At 35.3% G+C, this 26,583-nt stretch overlaps 3 protein-coding genes across 7 annotated transcripts; 1 reads left to right on the top strand and 2 right to left on the bottom strand.

The window, feature by feature from the left end:
* Positions 1 to 2,592: 2,592 nt before the first annotated feature.
* On the top strand, positions 2,593 to 4,669 carry pgam2 (phosphoglycerate mutase 2 (muscle)). The gene is made up of 3 exons (XM_044096322.1): positions 2,593 to 3,208; positions 3,284 to 3,464; positions 4,264 to 4,669. Exons 1-3 carry the CDS (start codon positions 2,792 to 2,794, stop codon positions 4,431 to 4,433), a joined length of 768 nt encoding a protein of 255 aa, XP_043952257.1. The 5' UTR covers positions 2,593 to 2,791; the 3' UTR covers positions 4,434 to 4,669.
* A 913-nt stretch (positions 4,670 to 5,582) lies between these two features.
* LOC122819536 (syntaxin-2-like) lies at positions 5,583 to 9,619 on the bottom strand. The gene is made up of 6 exons (XM_044096323.1): positions 9,336 to 9,619; positions 8,935 to 9,008; positions 8,028 to 8,136; positions 7,374 to 7,447; positions 7,123 to 7,260; positions 5,583 to 7,024 (listed from the first exon to the last, which is right to left on the bottom strand). Exons 2-6 carry the CDS (start codon positions 9,004 to 9,006, stop codon positions 6,818 to 6,820), a joined length of 600 nt encoding a protein of 199 aa, XP_043952258.1. The 5' UTR covers positions 9,007 to 9,008; positions 9,336 to 9,619; the 3' UTR covers positions 5,583 to 6,817.
* A 3,238-nt stretch (positions 9,620 to 12,857) lies between these two features.
* Positions 12,858 to 26,240, bottom strand: LOC122819534 (putative helicase mov-10-B.1). Of its 5 annotated transcripts, none has more exons than XM_044096315.1 (28): positions 26,140 to 26,240; positions 25,340 to 25,521; positions 24,901 to 24,994; positions 24,456 to 24,622; positions 23,061 to 23,154; positions 22,450 to 22,625; positions 22,006 to 22,096; positions 21,653 to 21,798; positions 21,158 to 21,251; positions 20,394 to 20,541; positions 20,035 to 20,254; positions 19,870 to 19,953; positions 19,511 to 19,673; positions 19,272 to 19,417; positions 18,490 to 18,678; positions 18,298 to 18,404; positions 18,021 to 18,217; positions 17,772 to 17,875; positions 16,949 to 17,046; positions 16,774 to 16,872; positions 16,377 to 16,482; positions 15,772 to 15,886; positions 15,500 to 15,697; positions 14,135 to 14,203; positions 13,932 to 14,057; positions 13,206 to 13,294; positions 13,017 to 13,115; positions 12,858 to 12,942 (listed from the first exon to the last, which is right to left on the bottom strand). In XM_044096315.1, the coding sequence occupies exons 2-28, from the start codon at positions 25,513 to 25,515 to the stop codon at positions 12,900 to 12,902; spliced, it is 3,438 nt and encodes a 1,145-aa protein (XP_043952250.1). In that variant the 5' UTR covers positions 25,516 to 25,521; positions 26,140 to 26,240; the 3' UTR covers positions 12,858 to 12,899. The 5 variants fall into 5 exon arrangements, with proteins under 5 accessions (XP_043952250.1, XP_043952252.1, XP_043952251.1 ...); XM_044096317.1 differs by having other exon boundaries at positions 15,500 to 15,691; XM_044096316.1 differs by having other exon boundaries at positions 26,136 to 26,185.
* Positions 26,241 to 26,583: the final 343 nt, after the last annotated feature.

Genomic DNA, 26,583 nt, shown 5'->3' with positions numbered 1-26,583 from the left:
CATTAAAACTCCAGACATAAATTCAATGTGTGACCAGACTTAAATGTTAATGTTTACAGATTAACGCCGTCCAGTATGCCAGAAGTTGGACAGCTTTGCAGTACTAGACAAGAATTTAAATTTCCATATTTACCGTACCTCAAAGTAATTGGTGCTTGCAGTAAAATATTGTACAAAGCGAAGCTGAATTTAAGTGCAGATTGCACCATTTCCATTGTTATTTTTATTAAAACAGAATATACCACACATAATTGTCCTCCCAGTTACATTTTCATACTACTTTGTTTTCTATCTGTCGTGATAAATACATAGTGTGGGCTGCATGTTTATGTTCAAAAGGAATATTTTAAATTATTTAAGGCAAGTCTTTCCTTTTGCTGTCTGTTGACTTTCATTTTGCAAAAACTATTTTTGTCAAGTGCTGCTTGGCTATACATGCAGTTAATTAGATGCCCCTTAAATGCTGACTTACACTTTTTATTTTCCTATGCCTGATGATTACATGAATCTGTGCATATTATCTGCAATGACCTGCTCAACATTTTGCACATGAAGACTGTTCTCACCCAGTCAGCATCATACATTTTTGCTGTTCATTGCAGCACTTTTCATCAATATCACTGAACATAGTTTGAATGTGAGTGCGGTGTATGGGATTTGACCGTGCTTTGATCTGTAACCAGTGCTGTTTGTGTCATTTTTCCTTGCACCAAAGGCCAGTAGAGCCCTCAAACACAGTTCTGTGCTTCTATATACAGTGAAAGCTGTATGACTCCGCAGGCTGAGTCATCGGAACAGTTGTGATCACGCAAACTCCCTGGTGTCCACTTTTTCCATCTCAAACAGCAGCTTCACAATCTGCACCGAGGCGATTTGTTGCAGACAAGATGCTTACAGAACTCTGGGTGATACAACCGAGGCAGCAGATCATTAAGTCGCCTTTTCAACCAAATGAAAATGCTTAAATAACAAACCTGTGGCTTGTTAGGTCAAGAGAGATGATGAGTACTGAATGTCAAGTATTGCCAAACACTGATAGTGAATCGGTAATTTAACAAAAACATGAAAAAGGCTACATTTTCTTATACCAACTTGAAACAAAACCTGTAACTAGCAAACGGGTGAATGCGGTCGCCATTTTCCCAATATTACTGAAATTTAATATGGTTGTTAAAAAATATAACCAGAGAAATTTAAGGCAAAGGAGGTTTTTTTTCCCCTTACAATGCAGTTTTTTATATACAGTACAATCCAAGGTCACAAGATGCAGGTTGGCATTAATCCTAGAATTCCATTAATATTCTTTTTTTGGACCTCTTCCTTTCTAGTGGATCATAATTTCACAGGAGGATGACAGAATACTTTGCTTCATATTTCAGCTTTTGGATTTTATGGTTCAGTTTCCAAGCCAGTTCCATTATGTCTGTTCTGGGAGTTTCTGCACATTGCTCCTTCCTGGCATTACATTTCCTATACAATGCAGCAGAATATTTAGCTTCTAAGGCTTGTTCTTGTAGAGTACTGTATACGCTTGCATTTGTTCAATACAACACAAGAACATATTAGAGTAAACTAAATATTTGACTTTTCTTATATAAAAGAATAAAAGGGTTCTTTTTTTACTCTTTTGATTAAACCTGATACAATCTTTTGCAATTTATCTTTTTTAAAAGTAAAAAAAGAAGAAATAATACCTGTAAAAACATCACTTGCCTATTCTTTACAAGATCAACCCCTAGTGGTCATAATAAGATACAACACTAAAAATCAGACTAAATATTTGTCAAGAATTCTTTGGTGAATTTATGTTGATAACCTAGAGATTTTGAAACAGCTCAGAATTTGTACAAATTTTCACATTCACAGTTTTAAACCTATAAGAGATGATTTCCTTTATTGACAAATGAACTACAGATAAATGAATGGATTAAGTTATAGTAGTTAGTTTTTAATACCTGGAGGGAAAATCACAAAGTTTAAAAGTTTATATAGTATAAAAATATAAAACTATAAATTTCAAAATTTAAAAATACTATATATGGACAAAAAAATGGATAATGGAACCTGGATGAATAAATGAAGACTGAAAGATGGACAAATGGACAGATATAGGGATGAATGGACTCATGATAATGACAAAAGAATCAAGAAGGGTGAGTGTTAGGAAGGAGGACAGATGGAATAATGGATGAATGACAAACAAAAAATGAATGTATGCACAGTAGACCAAAGACTGATAGAAAACACAAACACAGATTTTACACAAGTCGATGATGAATGAATGCAGAATGGATGGATGGTGGACAAATGGAAAGAACAGGTGGATGATGCATGTATGGATTGATAAAAGGTCAAAGGTTTAGCAGACAAATGGATGGCAAATGCAAAAGTCACTAAGAATTGTTCACAGTAGTTTTATTGTCAGCTTTTTAGTCATTCATTTTAGGATGAGGAAATTATGTGCCACCAACTCTGCTCTTTACACTTTTGCTGCACAGATCTCGTTTTAAAAGTCATGTTGCTATTCTGGTTTACTCCTGACCTCTGGCCTTCCCAGCCTCTCCCATAAGCCTACTTGTGGTTTGGTTTATTGGCCTGCTTTGTGTGTCCATCAGAGGGTGAAATGCCCTCACAGGTGGAATGCTGGGGGGCTGGTCCGCTATAAAAAGATTTTGGTATGTTGGTCTGGGCTCACTGTTTGGCAGCCAGTGAGTGTGTGAAAGAGCAACTTAGAAGGGCTGAGGGCTCTGTGTCTAGTTTAGAGCTAAAAATCCGAGGAAAACTATAAAATATGACTGCTGTCCACCGCTTAGTTATTGTCCGCCATGGAGAGAGTGCCTGGAACCAGGAGAACCGCTTCTGCGGCTGGTTTGATGCTGACCTCAGTGAGAAGGGTGTGGAAGAGGCCAAGCGTGGAGCCCAGGCTATTAAGGAGGCAGGCCTGAAGTTTGACGTGTGCTACACCTCAGTGCTGAAACGCGCTATCCAGACCCTGTGGACCATAATGGAGGGCACTGACCAGATGTGGCTGCCCGTGATTCGCACCTGGCGCCTGAACGAGCGCCACTATGGAGGCCTCACTGGTCTGAACAAGGCAGAGACCGCCGAGAAGCACGGTGAGGAGCAAGTGAAGATCTGGCGTCGATCTTTTGACATCCCACCTCCACCTATGGATAAGGACCACCCTTACCACAAAATCATCAGTGAGGTGAGACACCTAAACTTAACCATTATATAGCTCCTTACAAGTGCAACAGTCTGCTTCTGTTTTGGTTAATTCCAGTCCCGGCGTTACAAAGACCTGAAGCCTGGTGAGCTGCCTACATGCGAGTCTCTCAAGGACACCATTGCACGTGCTTTGCCATTCTGGAACGAGGTTATTGCTCCACAAATCAAAGCAGGAAAGAATGTCATCATCGCTGCCCACGGCAACAGCCTCCGTGGCATAGTCAAGCACCTAGAGGGTGAGTTTTGCAGTTAGCAAGTGGGCACAGTTGTTTGTTTTTATTTATAAAATCTAAAACTCTTCAATAGTTTCCAGAGATTTAATTCCAGAGAACAACACAACTATGAATAGATTTACATAGAAGAAATGACCTTGCGATATTAAGCTTTTTATTCCACTGCTTATAAATAGTCTGCAAAGACTCTTGCACCGGAGTGCAGGGTAGAAGGTCATGAGTCTGGTTCCCATTACAGTCATGACCTTTATGTCAAAAGGTTGTACATTTTTAAGCAGTGGTCAGGAATAAGTAAAGGAGTTTCATTCACTGGGAATAATAGAAGAAGTGTCAGGCAAACAATAAGAAAGGCAGATTATTTTTTTATATATAAAAAAATGTAATTAATTTAAAACAAAATAAACGTGAAGAAACTGAATGGTTAATTAAACAATTACTTAAATTTGTCCCTGATTCATTTCAAATAGCACAGATTATTTGACAAATAGACATTTGAATGTGCCATTAGTAAAATACTTATTTTTTTCACAAAAAGCATCTAATATTTTAATGTATTTTTCAAGCAATTTTATTTCCACCATTTGCAAAAGATAAATTTTTATTTAAAATTTGTCGTAACATCAAGTGCACTATACACTTTAATTGGTCTGCTTTAGACATCCTGTGCATATTTAACCAAAATAAAGACAGGGGCAATTTGTCAGGAACAATGACAATTAGTACTGGTATCTTCCCATATATTAATATCAGTTCAAATACTCATACTTCTGATTTCAGGGTTTGTTTGTGCTGTCTTTTCCAGATATGTCTGATGCAGCCATCATGGAGCTGAACCTTCCAACAGGAATCCCAATTGTATACGAACTGGATGCAGATCTGAAGCCGGTCAAGCCCATGTCTTTCCTCGGTGATGAGGAAACCGTGAAGAAGGCCATGGAGGCTGTGGCTGCCCAGGGAAAAGCCAAGAAGTAAGCCGGCCATGGAAACTCCATGAGGAAGCAGAAAATTAGACTTTTCATCCCCTAATTCTTCCAGATTTTCCTCATATTTCATTCCAGATTGGGGAAATGGTTAATGGTTCTTTGGGAGGAGGGCCAGGCCCCCACATTTTCCACAGCCACACATCACTCAGCCCTTTTAAATTGTGGTCAAGCTCTATTTTTTGGGTTCACCACTCTGGCACATCTAATAAATAAGTCATGTTTGTATGTCTGCTTTTTTCTTATCCTCACATCTTTTCCTTTTTTTCTCCCCATATTCACAGGCATCTTTTTTCTATACACCCACACTTTTCCATAGCAATTTGGAAATCAGTGGTTTCAGCAAAGTACAAAGGTGCTGTGGAATTTTATCCTGAGGTAGCACAAGCGGAGGGGCGGAGGGGTTGGATGTGAAATGCAGTCTGAGAGAAAAGTCACTGGGTTCATCCTGGCAGTATTCCCACAATGCAGGCTTGTTTGTTTTCAACTCTAATCAGATCAAAGAGCAAAAATGTGATAACAAAATGGTTTTAAGTAACTACAAATCACTCAAGTAACAGCAAGTCAATAACTTTTAAGACATATGGACCATGTGGGAAATAATACATTAAACAGTTGTGGCATCACTCTTGTTATCACTCCAATAGCCTGCACATTTAGCAAGTGCAGCAGCAAATTACACAAATGTCATTAACTTATAACTATATATGTCTTCCATACCTAATGCAAGAATCCTACAACATCACAAATAAGAATAGTGAGGATAAAAGTCATGTGAACCTTTTATGTAAATTCTCAGTTTTTATATGTATTAATAAGCTTTAAATACAATGTGCTACTTAGAAGTGTTACACTGTTAAGAGTTCATTTACATTAAGGCATGAGTAAAATAATTTCAACCTTTAAAAAATATATTGACAGCCACACTAGTCCCACTTTATTCTCAGTGGAGCATCAAATTAAATTCAATGCTATCTGAGACTGCACTTTCACAAAGGTCGCAATATCAAAGTGTGTTTACTGAAGTGACTCCATGGACATGATGCATACACTCTTCTTTTTTTTTTATCCTATCCAGTTTCTAAGTAATTTACCAACTGAGCAGCCTGTGATTAGAAGCTGGAAGCCACACACTGAAAAATCTGATGGTTTTCTGTTTATTAAATACACCACAAGTGAACATTACCTTTCCAGTTTATGCATTAAAAATGAAAAAAAAAAATGAAAAAAAACTGAAGCAGCAATATGGATAAACAACATGAAAATAAATAATATAAAAGGAATTTGGACATAATGAACCTAATAGCCATATTACATAGATAAAGCAACTACATCAGTTAGTAGTATTACATTAAATACCAAAATATAAATTTGCATCAGACTTTTTATAGATTGAAAATATTTAACTTATTACTTGTTCCATTTTCTTCCATCGTCATTTTTTAAGAAACTTTTTTTAGCCATTTTGTTACAAGAAGATAAACTTCTTGTATTTTAAAGAAGTTTATTTACATGTCATTGTTAATTTAAAAACAAAAGATTTTACAATCAGCAGATCAGACATACAAAAAGGTAAAAGGGTACAGAAGCCAGTACAACTCTGATCAGTACATTTCTAATTTACAACTTGACTAACTACTGCAGCTATTTTTATACCGTGTAAATTTTCTCACACATTTTATTTAAACCGCTTTAAGTTAATTAATTACAGCAGGAGACCACAAATTTTGAAGAGGCAGAACACAAACTTTAAAAACTTCTATTTTTCAGCATTCATTATGAACAAGTAGTATGCACAAAAGTCAACATTTTGCACACTCAGGCTACCTTTTTTAAAATCAATTTTAAAGCTTTATCGCAATTATAAAATACATCAAATTATAAACACTAGATTTTTTTTTCAGTATCCATATGGTTCGCTCAAGAAAAAAAATCTACCTATGGATAAACTTCTCTCAGTGTGTACTGAAGGTGCTACGGGTATTTTGGGGATAAACAAAGGTTTTGTGGCACTTCTCCGTGAACATGAAAATAGACCCATCCTAAGTTTCCATTGCATTCTACACTAGGAGGCACTTTGAAGTCGCATTAATGGTGAGTATTATAACATTATTTAAAAGAATAAATTCAGAGGCTTATTATGCTCATATTTAATTGAATTCCGTCTTAAAATATATTGTATGGCTCTCACTGAAATAAATTTCCAAATATTTTGCCTTCCTGGCTCTCTGAGTCAAAAAGGTTCCCCTGCTTTAGAGGTACAGTCTGATATTTCAATGCTGTTGCATTGCCACCTAGTGGCTGAGTGAGTAACTGAATGAAGAACTGCAAAAAAGTTATAAGAATTCTCCAAGGCTCTGAAAGGTTTGATGTGCATCAGGAATGCTTGATGCAGTCTTCAGAAGAGTTTTCATTGGCAGCAGTACTGGGTTGTCTCCTAAAGGACTTGAAGAAGCTTGGGAGAGATACAATCTTATAAGGATTCTTCTTGTATGCGAGTGCCCTACCTGTTTCTTTTTTTGATGCATGTACATATTCTCCAGCACTGGTGACATTCTTTTCTATATTGTTTATTAACTCCCCCTGGTGGAAATTTAAAAAAGACACAGTGTTAGTTATTTCATCAGTTATATTTTAAATCTGTCCTCAATGAACATTTATTTTTGGGGCAAACACTTTACCTGAATTTCCAACAGCATGGCTGTATCTGTAAATATCTCATGTAGTTCTTTAATGCCGTACTCAAGACTGATGATATCCTGATGACGTCTTTCAATCTCAGAGACAGCACGACTTGAAAATTGGGCATCAGAGTGGATCTTTGTTGGAGGGTAAAAAATGGACATTATTTTTACATACATATATCTATACATAATTTTGTTATTCAAATACCACAAGATTGTATTGGAAGAATTTCTGGGATTTCACCCACATTAGATATGAAAATGGCAAGATTATCACATTGCAGCATATCCTCCAGCTCGTCATCTGTTGTGACTTTATCCACTATGAGAAACAAATGAGAAATTAGCACTCCATATCACATTAACATGTGATATGGAGGCAAATTAGATATTACAAAATGAAATAAAATCCTTTACACAAAGCAACAGAATGATTGCAGTAAAAGAAGTGGAAAAAAATGATATGCATGTCTGGAAGTTTGTCGTAGAATGTCACAATTAGTGTGTTATTCTAAGCCTCAATTAAGACAAAATACTATTCTAAAACATAACCGCACACATAACACTGGTTCAAAGCTATCCCAATTAACAAACTGGATACAGAGATAAACAAATACTCTATTGGAATATGGTTTAATATATCAACCTTTTCTAGCTCAGTGATACATAAAGTAACAATACTCAAAACAATCCTGGCAGGAAATTGAGTGAATGTAAGTCGTATTATTTATATGCTAAATAAAATTTTATGACTAGAAACGGTAGACAACAAGACCAGTATCTGCTTTATTGGCCAAGTTTATGAACGCAAAGAACGGATTTGACTTTGATCTCAGTTTGCTCTCAAAGAAAAGCATTGAAACTGGAAATAAAAAGCAATTACTATTGCAATAATGACTTACCAATCTCGAGCTGTCTCTGAATTTGGGCCTTGCATTTCTCTCTGAAGGAAATCTGGATCTTATGGTAATTCTTCATGACTTCAGAAAACCAACGAGTCAGGTGTGAGTGCTGGCAGAAGGGAGTTGGCAAAGTATTTATTTGGAAGCCAAGGTTAAAATTTGCAATGCAATGACTAGTACAATCAAAGCCTATGACATAAAGCAGGCCATATGCAATTACACTCACAACCTGGTGTGATACAAGGTTTATATTTGCTAATAGCTCATTTTTTATGCAATTAAAGTGTGACATTAGGATTATTGTTGAAGCATAATCTCACCAAATATATATATATATATATATATATATATATATATATATATATATATATATATATATATATATATATATATATATATATATATATAAATATATATATATGTATATATAAAAAAAAAAAATCAAAAATTTATTTTTACTTTGTTTGTTGTGGCAGAGACCAATTTCTTTGTTTTTCCACAAAATGTGGAAGACAAGAAAATGCCATTTAAGGCTGATGTTTGTTGATCTCCACTGAACTCAATCATTTTTCTTCCACCATCACAAACATAAACGTGGAGTTTTCTAATCCCTGCAGGAACTTTGACAGTAATAGTTTATTTTGGTCAGATGAGACCAAATTAGAGCTTTTTAAAGAAATAATGGTTCTGGTGGGTTTGGCTTTAAACAAAGGATGTCTTTGCATGAAAGCACCTCATGTTCATTGTAAACAAAAATGTTAATTCTGTTGAAAATTTTCTTTTTCAAAGAGACTGAGAAGCTAGTGAGAGGGCATTAGTTTCTCAGAACATCAGAATAGAAGTAATGATTTGATTTTAAAAAATGAAATAACTACCCATGAGAAAAATTTAAGTATTAGGTACCAACCTGATTCCTCTGAATTCGATAGATTACAGAGTTATTAGTTCTGTCATCTTCTGATGGACAGTTTTTTTGCATTACTGAAATACACAAGACAGATACAATAAAATTACAAACCACATTAGATAGGAACTAACATGCGCTCCAGGTTTCTCGTCACAATTTACAAAGCAAAGCAAAATATTCTGGGCAAAATAGTGGGCAGTGATGTACTTTAGTTTCTCTTCTATTTATTTGCCAGTCAAATTATACCATTATGACTTCATTCCAAGTATTTAAGCAAATTTGGTGTTTGACAAAGCTGCACCTATTTCAAATGAACGTCCAAGGGGAAATATTAAAAATGCATACAAATATCACATGGGTTCCAGCAGAGAGCAATTTTGACTCCATTTTGTAACACATACATTTTAACTTGGTGTAGACCAAGTTGGCGCTGTTTCTGGTCTCGTTGTTTATCAGTTCCAGTTCATCTTTACTTCCTAAAAAAACAGATTGAACACATTTGCTTTATAAAAGCAGGAACTCTCTTTTTCAGCATTTTCTGTGTCTAAACCAACCTAAAAAGCTTATACTACATTTAATTTATGATAGAACTGTAGTTATCAGTAATTTTGTGTAACAACATAAAACAGTGTATTTAAGCCAAATCTAGTAAATGAAAAAAAAAAATGTATAGAAACATCCCAAAACACTAGTTGTTCACATTTTAAATCCTGGAAGCATAGGAACATAATCTTTTTCATCTCCAAATAGCACAGATATGCTTGCAGGGCATTGCTATATTGGTTTCCGTGTCCCAACTACATTGAATCTGTGACAGTAAAAGGACACAAAATGCTAAAATTTGTTTTGTGTATGGTGGTCCATGAGTAACCAAACTTCTGATCAGCTGGCATGAGCAACTTTGTTAAAGAAAATTATACATGAAATTATGACATATTTAAGCTGCAAAAGGAATAGTTTGACACATTTGAGACTCCAATGCGCCCAATCAATTAGAATGTTTTTCAAGTGGAAAGTAGGTAGTCTATAGTCTCCTAATACTTAGAAAAATATAATGTGCAAATGAATACAAGTAGTGAACTTTTCAGGGCACAACAAATTCATAACATACATTTTATTTTGTAGTTCTTGGTCACCGTTTCCCTCTTGAATGCCACCCTGGACAACTGCCCCCAATTCTTATATCAAAAACCACCATGATCTGGACAGGTTGCTAACACCCAAAACAACCGTGCACACCCACTCACACCAAAGGACCAGTTTGAGTAACCAATAAACCATTGCCATGTTTTTGTGTGGGAGCTACAGAGTAACCAGAAAGAACCATGCAAAAGCCATCCAAAATTACCACTGCCCAAGATTCAAACCATGGAGCTTATCCTGCGAGGCAAAGCTCCATGGTTAAATGCTTCAAAGCCCATTTAAGTTTTACTGCTGTAAATTGTAACTTTAATCATATGCTTTATGAAGCATCTGCTGCTAAGTCTAACAAATGACAAACAATGACTGGAACCATAATGTGGCCAAAGCTTCTGGTCTCAATGATGCTATGACTAACGCAGTTTTAGGTGCAAACTTACCGTTTTAAAAAAATCCTCCATTTCAGTTCCTCTTTCTGTTGAATTGCTCATAGTATCCGTTAGGTGTGACTAAAAAAGCGAGTGGAAATTTATTACGCCACTTTAATGTTTTGGCATAAATAAAAAGTACTTCGCCGCACACAAAACAAGCCTCTGTAAGCAAAGCTGTTTTTAACTCTTCCTCAGTGGAATTGATCACAGCTACAAAATACTACACTATTAACAGTCAGGTCACCCACGGGATTCAGAATAAGACTCGACCTCACCTGAAGTCTGTCCGTCCTCCTGGGGGATGAGGTCATCGAACGTACCTGTAATAAAGGGCGTGGGCACGCAGGCGCGTTCCCGTCTAAACAAACAAAGAGAGCTTCAGCAAGCCACTTTCTTCTTCAAGCCATGATAAAATGACTGCATATATTAAAACGAAGTTATGGATATTTATCGCCAAGCTTTACGCCGATTGCAAAAAAGTGTAGAAAAATATTAACAAAAACGCAAACCCTTACAGAGTTTTCCGTTAATATGAAGCTGGTCCCCGTTTTCGGATTGGTTGCTTTGAAAGAGTGACACGCTTGTAAACAGCAGGTTAACCAATAAGAAGACGAGAGTTACAGCGTATGGGTGCATTTCATAACAGTCAGCCGCCGAACGACCTACGAATAAGTGACGACCAAAATATGAAAGAGGAGTTTTCCTGAGAAAAACGAGCTTTTGCCGAAGGTGTAACGTCGAGACCAGCTTGTTAGAGGGATTTGAGTTCCCTAAGTCCTAACCACTGACTACCATGTTATGCCGAATCATTAAATTTATTCATTGTTTGAGACGATGTTGTTATGTATGCAACCAAGCTATCGTATTGTTTTCAGCGTATAGTTGATAACTACGAGTTGCTTCAAATGTAAAATGGCTATAAACTCCACCTACTCGGTGGACAGTTCTGCTTTCTGGAGAAGTAAAGGGGCGCACCCTGTCTCTTCATGACCTCTGCAAGGGCGACTTTGTATAATAATAATAAGAGTTCTTGTAAATTACATAAAATATGATTATTAAAGTCAAATTGAGTATATTCCTCCAACTTTAGATGCTCTAAAGTTGATTTTTGGGGAAATTGTTGATAGATAAATTCAATTGAATTGTTTTTTTTTTTATTTACTGGATCCGTAAATCACCCAGTAAATCCTCTGGTGCCTTATAAGCAAACAAAAAGTAAAATGAAAAAATAACCAATGCACCAACACAACTCTTGAAAAAATCTTTAAAAAATATTGAGGACTATTAGCTCTTTTTTGTGGTTTTATATGAAACACCAGCAAGCGAAAAAAGGGTTAGGAATACTGAGGTAATTTTACAGTGAGGTAGTTTTTTTCTGTTTATTTCTTCTCTGATCTGCTCTAATCTTGGTAAAAGCATCCATACTCCTTAACAATAAAGTATATTTTTATACAATTAAAAATAAATGTAATTGAAGCATTTTTGGGTTTAAAGAATTTATTTCTCCACTGCACAACTTCTTTTAAATTGATCTGAATGTTTAACTTTCAGCTATTCCATGTCTTTGTATTTACCTGAAATATGCATCTGACATGGCCAATTTAATATTCCAAATTGGCTAATGGGGAGACAAAAAAAAGGCACAAGATAATAGCTTCTTTCATTTCTTTCCAGGATGTGGGTTTAATTTAACACCTCACATAGTAAGAAGGATGGGGCTGCACAGTGGCGCAGTTGGTAGCACTGTTGCCTTGCAGCAAGAAGGTCCTGGGTTCGATTCCTGGCCAAGGGTCTTTCTGCATGGAGTTTGCATGTTCTCCCTGTGCATGCGTGGGTTCTCTCCGGGTTCTCCGGCTTCCTCCCACAGTCCAAAAACATCACTGCTAGGTTAATTGGTCTCTCTAAATTCTCCCTAGGTGTGAGTGTGTGTGTGTGTGTGAGTGGTTGTGTGTCCTGTATGTCTCTGTGTTGCCTTGCGACAGACTGGCGACCTGTCCAGGGTGAACCCCGCCTCTCGCCCGGAACGTAGCTGGAGATCGGCACCAGCAACCCTCCCGACCCCATTAGGGACAAAGGTGAACAGAAAATGGATGGATGGATGGCATAGTAAGAAGGATAGGAAGGCAGGTAAAAAGCTCAATATTAGATAACTGAAGAATATACTCACTTTGGGGTCTGAAAATCTCCGTGACATGAAATGTTATTAATGGTTTTGGTTGAAGGTTTTGCACTTGTATGGTCGGCTGTGTTGTCTGAATGGTACATCGTTTTGCATGTCTTGCACATGCTACATTAAAAATGCACCAAACATCAAATTCTTGATTACCTTAAGACAGAATAAATAGTGAAACATGCTTTGGATGAAGTTTATTTCTCTGTTGAATGCTTTTGATTCTACCAGCTGAATGTGACCTTTGGTTTCACTTTCTGCTGAGGGCTGTAACACAAACATTTATTATTAAAATAATTAGCAGACAACAGTGTCTCTGGATCTGCAAATCTGCTATTTACCCAGAGCTTGGTGAGGAGTCAGTGACCTCTGTGCCTGCCTTCAGATCATAGATATTGATGCCACGGTATGCTCTTTCTTTTAAACAGTAATGGATAAGCCTGAGAGAGAAAGGTGAGCACACAAGGCATGTCAGACTGATTTCTGTCAAATTTTTGTACTTGTACTTGTAAGAAAATACAGAGCCATACTTGTTCCACATTGGATCTATTTCCAGGACTCTGGGGTCTCCAACCACAACCAGCAGGTTTCTGGCTCGAGTCATTGCCACATTGAATCTCTGAAGAGATTCAAATAGTATATACATAGGGTTTAATATACGGACAGCCCAATGACAAAGGTCTTCTAATAAACATATCTTTTATCAAAGCAGAATAAACTTAAAAAAGAATCGGAATAAATGTAGATTTATTTTATGGTCCTTAAATTTGCTACAGGGTGAGATTATGTAACTGCGATAAAAAATTCTATTATTTTCAGGCTTCTGCACATTTTTAGATTGACTGCAAATAAATGTAGAGAGAACTCTAATGATTGTGTTGGAAATAAATTGCTCACTAGGCTGAAAAGTAAAAATAAAAGATTAAACAAGATCTTTTCAAACAAATCTTGTGGAAGGTTCAGAAGAAAATCAAATACATCTTATTAAAAGACTTACAACTAACATCACTTTCAAAACTAAAGAAAAAAAGTTGCACATATGAGAAGTATTTCAAAGTTTTTCCAGTAGTTCTGATGGTGTCAAAGAAAAATCTCAGTGCTATTGCAATGAGAGAAAAATGAACCCTTTTTAATTTTAGCAGAGTAAAATTGAAACTCTGTTGATGCTGCTGCATTATATAGACAACCACCACTCTGGCAATGAGTGAAAAGACGTGTGAGGAGTACGCATCTAAGAACAATGAGATATTTCTCACCTTCTCATCCTTTACAAAGCCCAAGCTGAAATGTTGATTAGGTGCAGTCAGGCCGGGATTGCTGCGCACTGTGGACATCAAGATTACATCTGACTCTTTACCCTGAAAGATCTCAACTGTGCCAACCTTCAGAAAAAGGAAACAAATTTAGAGTTTATTTAATATATTAGCAAAATTGTAGTAATTTCTGAAAAGTGTCATACCAGGACATTCTCCAAGTCCTCTTTGACTAGATCCTTGTCTTTGTGAAAGGCTGCATTAATCTTCTCCACCTGTCAGATCATAATACAGGACAATGAGGGCAAAGAGAATTACACATTCTGCTGCTTTGGTAATAAAGACTGTCCTTTAAAAAGCCTTTATTTAACACAAAGAATTTGCAGAGCTTTACATCAGTTATGGAAGTCATGAAAACATTAACCCTCTGATGCATGACATATTGACTATATAGTCTTCCATGAGTGGGTCTATTTGGACCAGTGTTAAAATCAATGTGTTTTTATGCTACTTTTGATTCAAAATAATGTTTTATATGATACTTTCTGCTGTGTTTTATTTCACACAAGATCAGTGGGATCAGTTCCTAGGAAACAAGGAAAAATATTTATTACCAATAAATATTTATCCGGGGTCAGGTTACGGGGTAGCAGCCTATGAAGGGAGGCCCACAGTTTGCTCTCCCCAGCCACTTGTTCCAGCTCCTCTGGGGAATCCCTAGGTGTTCCTAGGCCAGCTGAGAAACATAGTCCCTCCAGCATTTCCTGGGTCTTCCCCTGGGGCCTCTCCCTGGTGGGATGTGCCCAAAACACCTCACCAGAGAGGCGACTAATCAGATGCTCAAGCTACCTCAACTGGCTCCTCTCCACATGAAGAAGCAGCAGCTCTACTCTGATTCCCTCCCAGATGACAGAGCTTCGCTCTCTCTAAGGCAGAGCCCAGACACCCTAAAAAACTAAAACTAATTTTGGCTGCAAGTATTTTCGTTCTTCGTTCACTGCAGATGCTGCGCCAATCCGCCTGTCAATCTCCCACTCCATTAGATAACTCGATTAGATAACTAGCATTAGCTAACTTCAAAGAAGGCTAATAGGTAATAATAACACTGTCAGAGCACTGATGATCGACACACACACACGCAGATTTGAGAGGTAAAAATAAAGATAATAATTATATGTAAAAGTTCTTGCTTTGTAAAATATTATTATTCAGGAGTGAGACTTAGGACTCAGTGTGTATGGTTCACAAAAATGTTTTCCTGACAGTCACAGCTGGTGAGAAACAAAGATTCCCATTAAATTCCATAGGAAATGAATGCGGGTCATTTTGGACCCACTTATGGAAGAATGTGTTAGTAATATAAAACATTATATTTCTTAAAGTGTATAAAAAGGTAAATTAAAAATTTGAATTACATGATATCAGTAACATGTTTGTTAATAAATACCTGGAATATGAAGTGATGAAAACTTTTCATTACAAAGATATTGCAAGAAGATGAACTCACTGGGTCCAAAAGACCCACTTATGCATCAGAGGGTTGATAATGAACATAAAGATTAAATACTTACTTGTTTTGTGTATGGAGTAACAATACCAATTTCTTTTGGTCCAATTTTGTCTAGACCATTTCTGCGGCGGTATTTGATTAGGGATTTTAAGTAATCCTTCAATACATCCACCTCAGCCATATTGTAAACAGATGGGCTGTTGAGGTCTTGTTCTTTCATGCCTGCAACCCCGTGGAACATTAGAGGAAAATCCTGATTCTCAGAGAAACAAGATAAGATTAGAGATGAAGAGAAATTGATGGCAAAATATTTTCTGTCTTGGTTCTAATTACCTTCCTCGGCAGAAGTTCCCAGTCACTATACAAGCAATCCTCAAGGGAACTGCAAAACTGGAGTTCGGAGTTATAAAACAACTCATTGGGTATTTTCAGAAGTGCGGGATGAGACCTAAGAAAAAGCAAAGAAGATGTAGAAATATATGGAGAAAATTTGGGAAGGAAGCTTTTTGTTGATAGGATACAGGGACAAAGAAAACAGTGATGATCATTTCCCCCCTATGCCACTTTACTTCTGCAGTTATGGTCATATTGGATGTTTCACACTAATAATTTGCACAAACTGGAATTATTGCTTAACCACTCTGGTAACCACTGATCTAAAAGTAATTATAATCTACTTGTTCTTCTAGAACAAGGAAATGTGGTTGGTTCAAAACAGATATTAGATCTGAAATGATTAGAAACAATGTAGATTGGTAAATCTATATTGTAGTGTAAAAGTAACTTAAGACTGAGCCTTTTATGTATCCCCATAAACTGATAAAAAAGGTTTTCTTGAAAATGGTAAAAGTTTGGAAAAAAGTAGGAATGAACCAGATTCAAATTGGCAAAGAGATTAACTAATTTGTGTCACAAAAACATCTTCACAAAAAGCAAACCTATAGTTCCTCAGCAGTTTAGTCATATAGCGACTGTTGAAGCCGTTGATCTTGTGTTGTTTGTACAGTCTGATATCCGTCATTAGTCTCTCCAGCATGGACACACCTGAAAATAGTGAACACTATTATCCTACTTGAAACATGTGAATAGTCACAGTTTTCTAACTGTTTCACACACTTAAAAAAGGCAAAAAACTGAGCTTGGAAATTATAGTTTGCAGCATTTACAGCTCAGATAATATATTTCATTCCATTTTCTTAAGGTAGTCAGATTATCTAATTACCAAAGCAGCTTATCACGTTTTTTAATTCAGAAATGTTTGGCATGTTTTTAATCATATTTCAATTATGTACTTAGACCTTTACGTATCGATAACACTGTATGCATGGTGCTCACCCAAGCCGTTTCTCTCTGCTATCTTTGATAAAATAATAGGTCCCAACTGTTTCGGATCACCTGCCAGAACCACTTGGCCACTTTGTGGTTTCAGCAATCCTGTCAGAAATCCATTGAATACACTATAAAATATATGCTTAGTATATAGTATTTTAAACGAAGTCACCTTGCTCACCAGCTATTGGAATTAAACACTCTGTTTCAATAGCCTGGCCTGCTTCATCCACAATGATGTAACTGTAATGGTCAGGAGGAATGCCACCTGTCACCAGCCTGTGAATGATGTTTATATTCAGTAATTTAAGGTTAATCATTGCACACATTGCAGCTTGGATAAACATCATATTTCATTTGTTTCAATAAGGAATTTCTCACAGAAGATTTCAACCTGCTGCAAATGGGAGCAATTTCTTTGATGCCTTCAAATTGATCAAATAAATTACAAATAAGAACCTTCAGAATGAACATGGAATAGACAACAACTTTGAGATCAGCTAGAGATACCACAGATCTGAACAACAACTGAGAATTTGTGTAAAAATTGGGCTATCATCAAATAAATAATTTCCCTGAAGCAGAAAGTTGGCAAAAAAAATACTGAAATATTTTATAATTTCAGTAACAAGTGGGACTCAGCATACTTATGAAGGTTTTTTATGTTTGGTATAATAGTCCCTAATAAAACTTTATTTCTTTTACCTGTTGCTTGGTTCCTATCTGGGATATTTTAAGTCACTTCCACAGTGCACAATTGCAATATGGATTGGCAAATTGTAACAACATTGATGAGGGATTTGAGTGTAAAATTTGTAGCACAGATTAAATGGAGAACATTAATTTGATGCACTATAAATCTACTGACTTTTCAATCTTATGCATTATATCCATTTTGATAAATTGGAATTTTTTGTCAGCTGGATCCTGTTTTAAAATCACTTTGATTAGTATTTGGGACAAATAAGCATTCTGATTGTGACATATCCAGTAGAATATAATACCTTCCAGCAGTTTGAAGGGTGGTGACCATGATCTGGTATGTCATCAGCTCCCTTTTGGTCGGTATCTCAAAAGAGTTTGTTGTAACATTAAAGCTACAGTGCATCTGTAGTTAAAACAGACAGCACATACAAGCATAAATGCTTTATGATATTTGTCCCTCTAAAATATTGAACATTGTTAGTTATGCTGTCTTTTCTCTCCTTCATTTTAGTTGTAGTAAACAAAATAAAAACAGACAGAATCCGGACCTTCACATGTTGAGGGATCTTTTCCACTTTGTAGCTTATTGAGTAAAGGCGAAACACTTTGTGGGGTACAATGTTTTCTTCCAGGATCTTCTCACAGAGGTAATCTGTTGCGCTGTTGGAGGGTGCACAAACCAGGATTTTGGAGTCTTGAGTTGACACAATCTGCTTGATGACTTCAACCAAAGTTACTGTTTTGCCTGACCCCCGGATAAGAGAAATGCATATTGTATTACATGCCAATCAATTTGGTCTTGGCATACAAAAGCTCATACCATACCTGTACCAGGTGGACCAAATATGAGGTAAGGGGCAGGTTTTGCAGTACGGGCTAGAATGTGTTCAATAGCCTTTCGTTGCTCTGGGTTGTTTTCAATCATTGGTGGACTGGAGATGGAGAAATCATTTGCAGTTACTTTAGTGGCAAAGCAACTTGATTTTCAAGGTAGTGTTGAGTTTATTACATACTGACCTGGTGCATTTTGGGATTACAGGTGCAAGGCATGAATTGTATGCAGAACATAGCCCAACAGGGAAGAGTAAGTCCCTTAGTAAATGCTTGCGCGCTAGTGCTGCTGCTCTGTGTTGCATACGTAGTGGTATTCTTTGAAGTGAAAACACAACACTGCACCTCACGCCTGTGTTGTATTCTTTTGGAAAGCTGAATTTAAATTCAAAGCAACTGAGTCAGAACCAAACAAGAACATGACAAAAAAGTTAAAATATAATGTAGCTTGCAAACATGTTCACATCTGTGGATATTCTCCACTGTTGACATATTAGAACAACACACTGCTATTTATTTTATTAGTATTTTATGTGATAAACCAATGAAAAGTACCACAAACTGAAAGAAATTCAGTGTTTATTTTTTATGACTCATAAATCTGAAAATTGTGGCGTACATAAGCAATATATTCAGCTACCATTAGCCAGCACTTTAGAACCTTGTTTTACTGTATTTTGTAGATACAAGTCCTTTGGGGTGTCTCTCTACAAATGTTTATTTACAGAAATTTCTGATTTTTGTGCTTTGGAAAATATCTCAACCTCAGTCAAACTGCATAGAGTGTCTGCACATTCAACCCTAAATTTAAAATGTAAACTTACTAATTTGTTGGAAAATAGTTTGAACTAATTTTATTAACTTGATACTTCTTTTTGCAGAGGGAGACTAAATTAACAGTCTGAAAATAGACAAGCTCATAAAGAAAAAATTAGGTTACTTTCCAATTACTTTTGTTGCATTCTTACTTTTCCTCAAATCTAATGTAGATTTGCTCCTCATCCACGTCATCGACCCATCCTTTGTATATCTTGTCATCCTGCTGGTTCAAAGGAGTCACCAGTGCCTTGCATCCAGTCAGAACAACATTAGATATGTTTGAGACATCTTCTGCCTGATGCAACATTATCAAAAAGATTTAAGTTTATTGTTAATGTGACACAAGGTTGTAATTTATTAGACTTTGTGTCTCAGTTAGATGTGTCACCTTTAAAATCAGTATACGTTTTTCACTTTGATGAGCGACAACAAGTATATCTTCTTGGTTGCATTTCTCAAGAGCAGTAGAAAATGCATACTCCTCTAGATAAAGAAGCAAGTGAAATCGCCAGGAGTAGTTCCCCCACTTCAGTGGCTTTTTCTCCAAATCTCTGAAAAAATTTATTGATATGGCAAAAGTGATGGTACATTTAGAGCCATATAGCTTTCAGTGACAACAATTAATAGCAGGCAAAGGTCTTAGTTGTAATATAAGTCCATATTGGATTAATATAATCAAATCACCCGCATGTTTTAACATTTGAGAATAACAACAAAAATATGTGAGAGGTCAAAAATTGAACAGACATATCTATGTCTTTGATGTTTGCAATGTCCTTAGGCAATGGATATTTCCTGAGATACACCACTGGTCTGAGAAAGACCTCACATCTGCAGAAGTAAAAAAACAAACAAGTTACATTGGGCAGCAAGAAATAATAGTAACAAACTGCTAAATGTTCCACTACTTACCCTGTCAGAGATGTCTTCTTTGCAGTCTGAAAGTTCTTCTCTACTTCTGATTTGGCTTGAGAGTCCTCATTCTGAGGTGTTTGACGGATGACCTCCAAGAGGCGCATAATGTCAAATGTCTCTGAATGCTCACAGTCTCTTTTAAACTTAAAGACTAACAGCTGCTCATAGAGGCCGGAGTGGTCGGAGGAGAAATGAATTTTCATTCTATATGATTCTCCTGGAGCCAAAATGCAAGGAAACATTTTTTCATTTCATTAGCTCAGCTTGAGTCCACTTATTTTATAATTTCAGATTTAAAATTATGGTATGTGAATGACTGATGTGATATTAATGCTTTGTGTCAGAGGTTTACATACCTGGCCTGAGAAGGTGGTCTTTGATAGTTTTGATAATGTTTCCATCCTGACTTTTGACAGTGAAAATGTTTTTCACAAAATCAAAGGTCTTAAAGGTGAAATACACCCGTCCAACACCAGTGTTTTGTATTCTCAGCGGCACAAATTTCTGTGTCAGAGAGAACATCTCACAAAATAACTTCAATAGTACCAGTCACAGGAAAGCACATATTAATGTAAAGAACAATTATAAAATTGTTAACAACTGCAATAAAAAGGATGAATTGCACAATTCATAAATATCTAAATGATGAGCCTGTGCATGATTGACAGATTCAATGGCACTGATCACAAATTACATTAAACTACCAAATCTAGATCACTGCACCTTAACCATTTTGGTTTTGGACAAGTCAGAGCAGCGTTCTTGGGGAAAAACACAGCTGTGTGTCTGAAAAGCTAATTTTGTGACTTAGGTTGTAAATATGTCAACTGTAATGCCCTCCAAATTGCTATTTGCTAACCACAAATAAACTCAAGATGAGAAACTGTTTTATATGACACCAAGCTAATATAGGGTATGAGTTGCTCACTGCACTCATTTGCTTTTCCAAATTGATATCTAATTAGAAAAATGAACTGCTGAGCATTGATGAATCAATAACAGTAACGTCATTTGCAATCAGTGCCATATTCATTTAAATGTTCTTCGGAGGATTAAGCTAGTACTTTAAACATATAAAGTCATCCATAAGAAATGTTGAAGTTAATTAGCTTGGTCTCACCTCATTTTCTGTCACAGTGATCGAAATTTTCTCCTTCTCTGCATAAGGATTTGAAGTCACACTAACTTGACATTTTTGGAAGGTTGGTTCAATCCTGTGAGACAGCAAGGTAAAAAAAACAACAACTAAAAAAGCACTTCATCTGTACAACCAAAGAAATCCATAATAGAAAACTTTTGTGAGTTTGATTATTATTAAGACTTTTTTTGTTTTACATGTTAAAAATACATTTTATTTAATTTCAGAATTTTGCTTGTGTACTCCTTTTGTCTGTGGTGAAACAAGGGTGTAAGAAAAAATTAAAACCTTTAATACGTTATAATTAATAACATTAGTATTAATACCATTCATTTGTCAGAAGATTATAATACAAATCCTGTTTGACTAATTATTGATAGCTTATTTTTTTTTTTATCTTTGAACATGACAATAAATAATGAATTAAATTTTCATGCTGAACTTCTATAACATGTTTCTAATGATTCAACCATTTACCATTTATTTTTGTATCGCTGAAATGACTTTGCCATCTTTTTACGGAGAAAGATGTTTTGTTGTGCTATTGCTGCCAACTCTTCTTCAGTAAATAAGGGGGTTGGTTTCTGGTCACCCAATGCCCTCTCTCCTGTTTGTGTGTCAGACTTCAGGAAGAAAGGGACATTAAAATAAAATAGTAAAATGTTTATGTCCAGTCTTTCGTTTTAACTTCATGAAGGATTTCTAGGCATTTAGAATAGACAAATTCAATATGATTATTTCATTAATATAAATTGAAAGGTTCCTGGGAGGATTAATGATTTAACACATGAAATCATACTAATTATTGAAGTTACTCAGCTTGGTCTCACCTTATTTTCTGTCACAGAGACATCATTTTTCTCCTTTTCACAAGATCTGGAATTCCCTTTGAGCTGATGTTTTATGAAGTTTTCTTCACCCCTGTGCAGATAGCAAGGTAAAGAAAAAAGACATCTGATCATCATGCTAAAACTGCTCTGCCAGATGTTTCCAAAATTTTGCTAGCATACTGAGAGTTCATTTTATTTTGTCTCTAATCTGTGGAGAGCCAAGAGAGCAAAGATTGTGTTGAAATATGCAATGGAAAAAAGAAGAGCCTATACTACATTATCAATTAATTTGTGTTAATCTCATAAATTTGTCAGAACATTATAATAAAATGTCTGTCTGACTGATTATTGATTGCATATGGACATGATTGTTTAAACATGACAATAATTACTAGATTATTTTTATGCTGATCTCCAAATAATTCTAATGATTCAACTATTTACCATTTGTTCTTGTATTCCTGATTTGACTTTGCCAACTTTTGACAATGCAATATGCCTTGGTGGGCCTGTGCCAGCTCTTTAGTAGATAAGAGGATCCGGTCCTGGCCACCTGATGCTCTCTCTCCTGTTTGAGTTTTAGAGTTCAGTTGCAGATTCTCAGCTTCAACCATTTCTTTCTGAGTGAACAAGGTAAAGAGTATATTTAATAAATACTTTTTTGAAAGGCAGTAGTGTTTTTGTGTCTGTGACAATTAATGTATCTGTTTCTGAAGTAAGAAAGGAATAGTTTATTAAAATTGTAAGATGTTTTTGTCCTACTTTTCTTTTTAGCTTTATGAGTTAATAAGGACTTCCAGGTAATCAGAATTGACTGATGCTGTATGATTATGTAGATTATTATGATCAATTTTGAAATGTTCTTTGAAGGATTAAACTAATGCCTTAAAACTACAAAGCCATAGACATTTAATACAGCACACAGAACATAGTAATGATTGGTCACCAAGGGAGACAGACAGTGTTCATGCTGTGTGAGTTGTTTTTTTTAAACCTTACAGTTAAAAAAATAACTCATACTTAAGAATTATTCAAGTTACGCAGTTTGGTCTCACCTTGTTTTCTGTCACAATAACAGGATTTTTGTCCCTCTCTTCATAACGTCTTGAAGCAGTTCTGAGTTTATATTTTTTTAAGGTTTCTTCAACCCTGTGTAGACAGCAAGGTGAAAAAAAGACATTTGATCATCTTGCTATAAATGTACAAACAAAGCTATCCATATTTTTGCTATCAGATTGAGAATTTGCTATATTTGGCCTCCAATCTATGGTGAGCCAGGGGCACAAAGATTGGATTGAAATATGCAAAGGAAAAAAAAAGAACATTTAATATATTATAAATAATCACAGCAGTATTATTTCCATATATCTGTCAGAACGTTACAATAAAACATCTGTCTGACCAATTCTCGATTGGTTATGGAGATAAATGCTTGAATATGATGTAGAGGAGTGAAAAACAAGGACTCTAAGTATAAAAATAGGCACCCCAACATTATTTTTCTTTTTCTATCCTTAATTTTTCATTGTAATACGTTCTTTAGAGTTATTTCAATCGTCCAGTGCAATTCCACATACAGCCGCTAGGGCCGCCAGTCGCATTGGTTGCATAGAGCAGGGTGGCCACACAAAAGAGGAATATTGGACATTTCTTTGTGGGTTATTGCAAAAGCCAGAGAAACCACTTTGTTATGACATTTGATAAGTAAGTAAAGGTTGACCATGTTTAAAGCTTAGTAAAGGGAGACAGCATTAAAGGAGCATTACAGTTTTGTAGTAACTTTTTTTAATGTAAGAGATAAAATGCTCTTATTCTTTTAAAGCAATTAAAAGAATAAGAGCATTTTATTCTGGTTTTATTTTGGTTAAAAACCAAAATGCTTAAATATTAAAGTATGTTTTATTTGTGCAGAATAAAACTTGTAAAAGCTATGAAAAATAGTTAAAAGCAAAGTCATATATTTTAAGTTTGCCAGTTAAAAATACAGAAGGTCTGGGAAAAAGAAAAATGTCTGTTACAAGCCACTTATAACATCCCTAATGTCCTTATGACATTCAATGTCCTTATGAATGAAAAGGATATTCATAATGTCTTTATGAATATTCTTTTAAATCGTTCAATTTAAATGGATATTATGGCTATTTGTGATGTCATCTCAGGATTAGCTATTGCAATTACTTAGTGATACCTGAAGTATTTGGTACCTGTAGTATTGATTATGCAGTATGTTCATTACACAGAAGAAGAATTAGCATTTAACTGTCCTGTTAAATGCTAATGGAATCTCTATGTGTGTGTCTCATCTTTTCTATATTGCATCGTCACATGTGGAAAGGACACAGTAATCATCTTACCTTCAGTCCATCTGATGTAGCCAGATAACAATGATAACAATTAGTAGATTGTTTACATGCTAAACTTTAAACATTTCTAATGGTTCAACTGCTTACCATTTATTCTTGTATTGCTGAAATGACTTTGCCTTCTTTTGACGAAGCAATATGTTTTGTTGGGCTAGTGTTGCCAACTCTTCTTCGGTAAATAAGACGGTTGGGTTCTGGTCACTGGATGCTCTCTCTAATGTTGATGACAGTTCCACAGCTTCATCCATATTTTTCTGATTAAACGGGATTAGATTTATTAAATACTTATTTTTTTGAAAGCCAGTAAAGTCAGTTTGTCTATGTGATAATTAATGTCTCAGTTTCTGAAGAAAGGAATTGTTCTATAAAATTGTAAGACGTTTATGTCCATTCTTTCTTTTTAGCTTTCTGAGTTAAGAAGGATTTTCAGGTAATCACAATTCACAAATGCTATAGATAATTTGATTAGAATTGAAGGATTAAACCAATGCTTTAAAAATAAAGTTGTTAAAGTTACTTTGCTTGGTCTCACCTCATCTGCTTTCACAGGGACAGTTTTTTTCTTTTTCAGTGCACAGTGTCTTGAAGTCATTCTGAGTTTATATTGTTTGAAGGTTTCTTCAAACCTGTGTAGATGGCAACATAATAAAATACATCTGATCATTGTGTTACATCTGCACTGCCAAATATATCTATAATTTTGGTAGCATATTGAGTATTCATTTTATTTGAACTCCAATCTTTGCCAATAGTTCAAAGACTATACTTAAATATGAATGAGTAAAATAAAAGCTCTAAATACATTAATAATAATATCAGTATTTATCCAGTTAATCTGTAAGAAAATGATAGTAGAATGTCTCAACGACTAACTCATGATTTTCTGTGGAAATAAATGTTTAAACATCACTATATTAATATATGTTTTTTCATGATAAACCTTGAATAATTGTAATGTTTCAATTGATTACCGTTTATTCTTGAATTTCTGAAATGACTTTGCCCTCTTATGACGAGACAAAATATTTTTTTTGACTTGTGTTGCTATCTCTATTTTAGTATTTAAGAAGGTTGGGTCCTGGCCACCTGGTTCTCTCTCCCCTGTTTGTGTATCAGACTTCAGTTGCAGATCCTCAGCTTCATCCATTTTTTTCTGATTAAACAAGGGAAAAAAATAGACATATTTTTTTCTAGGGCAGGCTGTGTGTCTGTGTCAATGTCTCACTTCCTTCATTAAGAAATTGATCTTTAAACTTGAGAGACCATTCATGATGTAAAAAAAAAAAAAAAAAATCTAAGGAGAAGCAATTTTATCTAACTATACTTTACTGATATTGCAGTGTTTGTTCATACAATGCTAAGCTAAAATGTGCCTCCTAAAATAATGAAAAACAACAACTTTTATTTAGATGCACAGTGGGCATCTGGAGTCACGTTCACATTTTTTTTCTATATAATAAAAAACCTTTAAGCATAAACTCCCTGATGTGACTAAAATGTAAATAGACAAACAGCTTTTTTTCTACACCAGAATGAGGCTTCAAGTTCATTGAAACAAGCATAAAATGGCCATTTTATTTCTGAATAGGACCTAACATTTTTACATGACCCATACACCTGACATGTTTTGTACACGGATATGCTACTCGTTCAGACGTTTACTAAATATTTGAAAGTTGCATGTAAATTTTAACTAGATTTAAAACCTATATACAACACTATGAGTAATCTTAAACATAGATAGCACAACCTCTTGGAAAGACTCACTTACTCTTTAGTTTGTTCAGGTGGAGACCCCAGTTAATGTTGAAGCTGAAGTTAAATTTGTTATTATCTGATTAGAAAACAAGGCATATTTGAAATTTGAAAATATCTTAGCAACAGTCTGGTTATTTGTTTGTATTTATTGTTCTAGAATACTCCAGTTGCAAGTTGATGCTTTTAAAATAGTTTTCTTTTTTTGTTTTGTAATTGTAATTTAGTTACAACATTGTTGTTGTATATTATTGATGTTTCATGCAATTCTAGCATTGTTTGTCTTTTTTAACAGTGTTACTACCATGGCAACAGTAGTTGTTTACAGATTCCCTGCTAGGTTTCAAAAGCAGGGAATCTAGAGTACAAAAATTCTCAATAGTTTGAACAGAATAATTACAGGGAGAAAACAGGCAAAAAAAAAAAAAAAAAAACTGGAAGGTTTCAGTTATTTTATTCT

Source organism: Gambusia affinis, linkage group LG17, assembly GCF_019740435.1.
Source record: "Gambusia affinis linkage group LG17, SWU_Gaff_1.0, whole genome shotgun sequence".
In the NCBI taxonomy this organism is placed as follows: Eukaryota; Metazoa; Chordata; class Actinopteri; order Cyprinodontiformes; family Poeciliidae; genus Gambusia; species Gambusia affinis.
The sequence above is the reverse complement of the archived record's forward strand: the minus strand, read 5'-3'. Positions and strand labels throughout refer to the sequence as shown.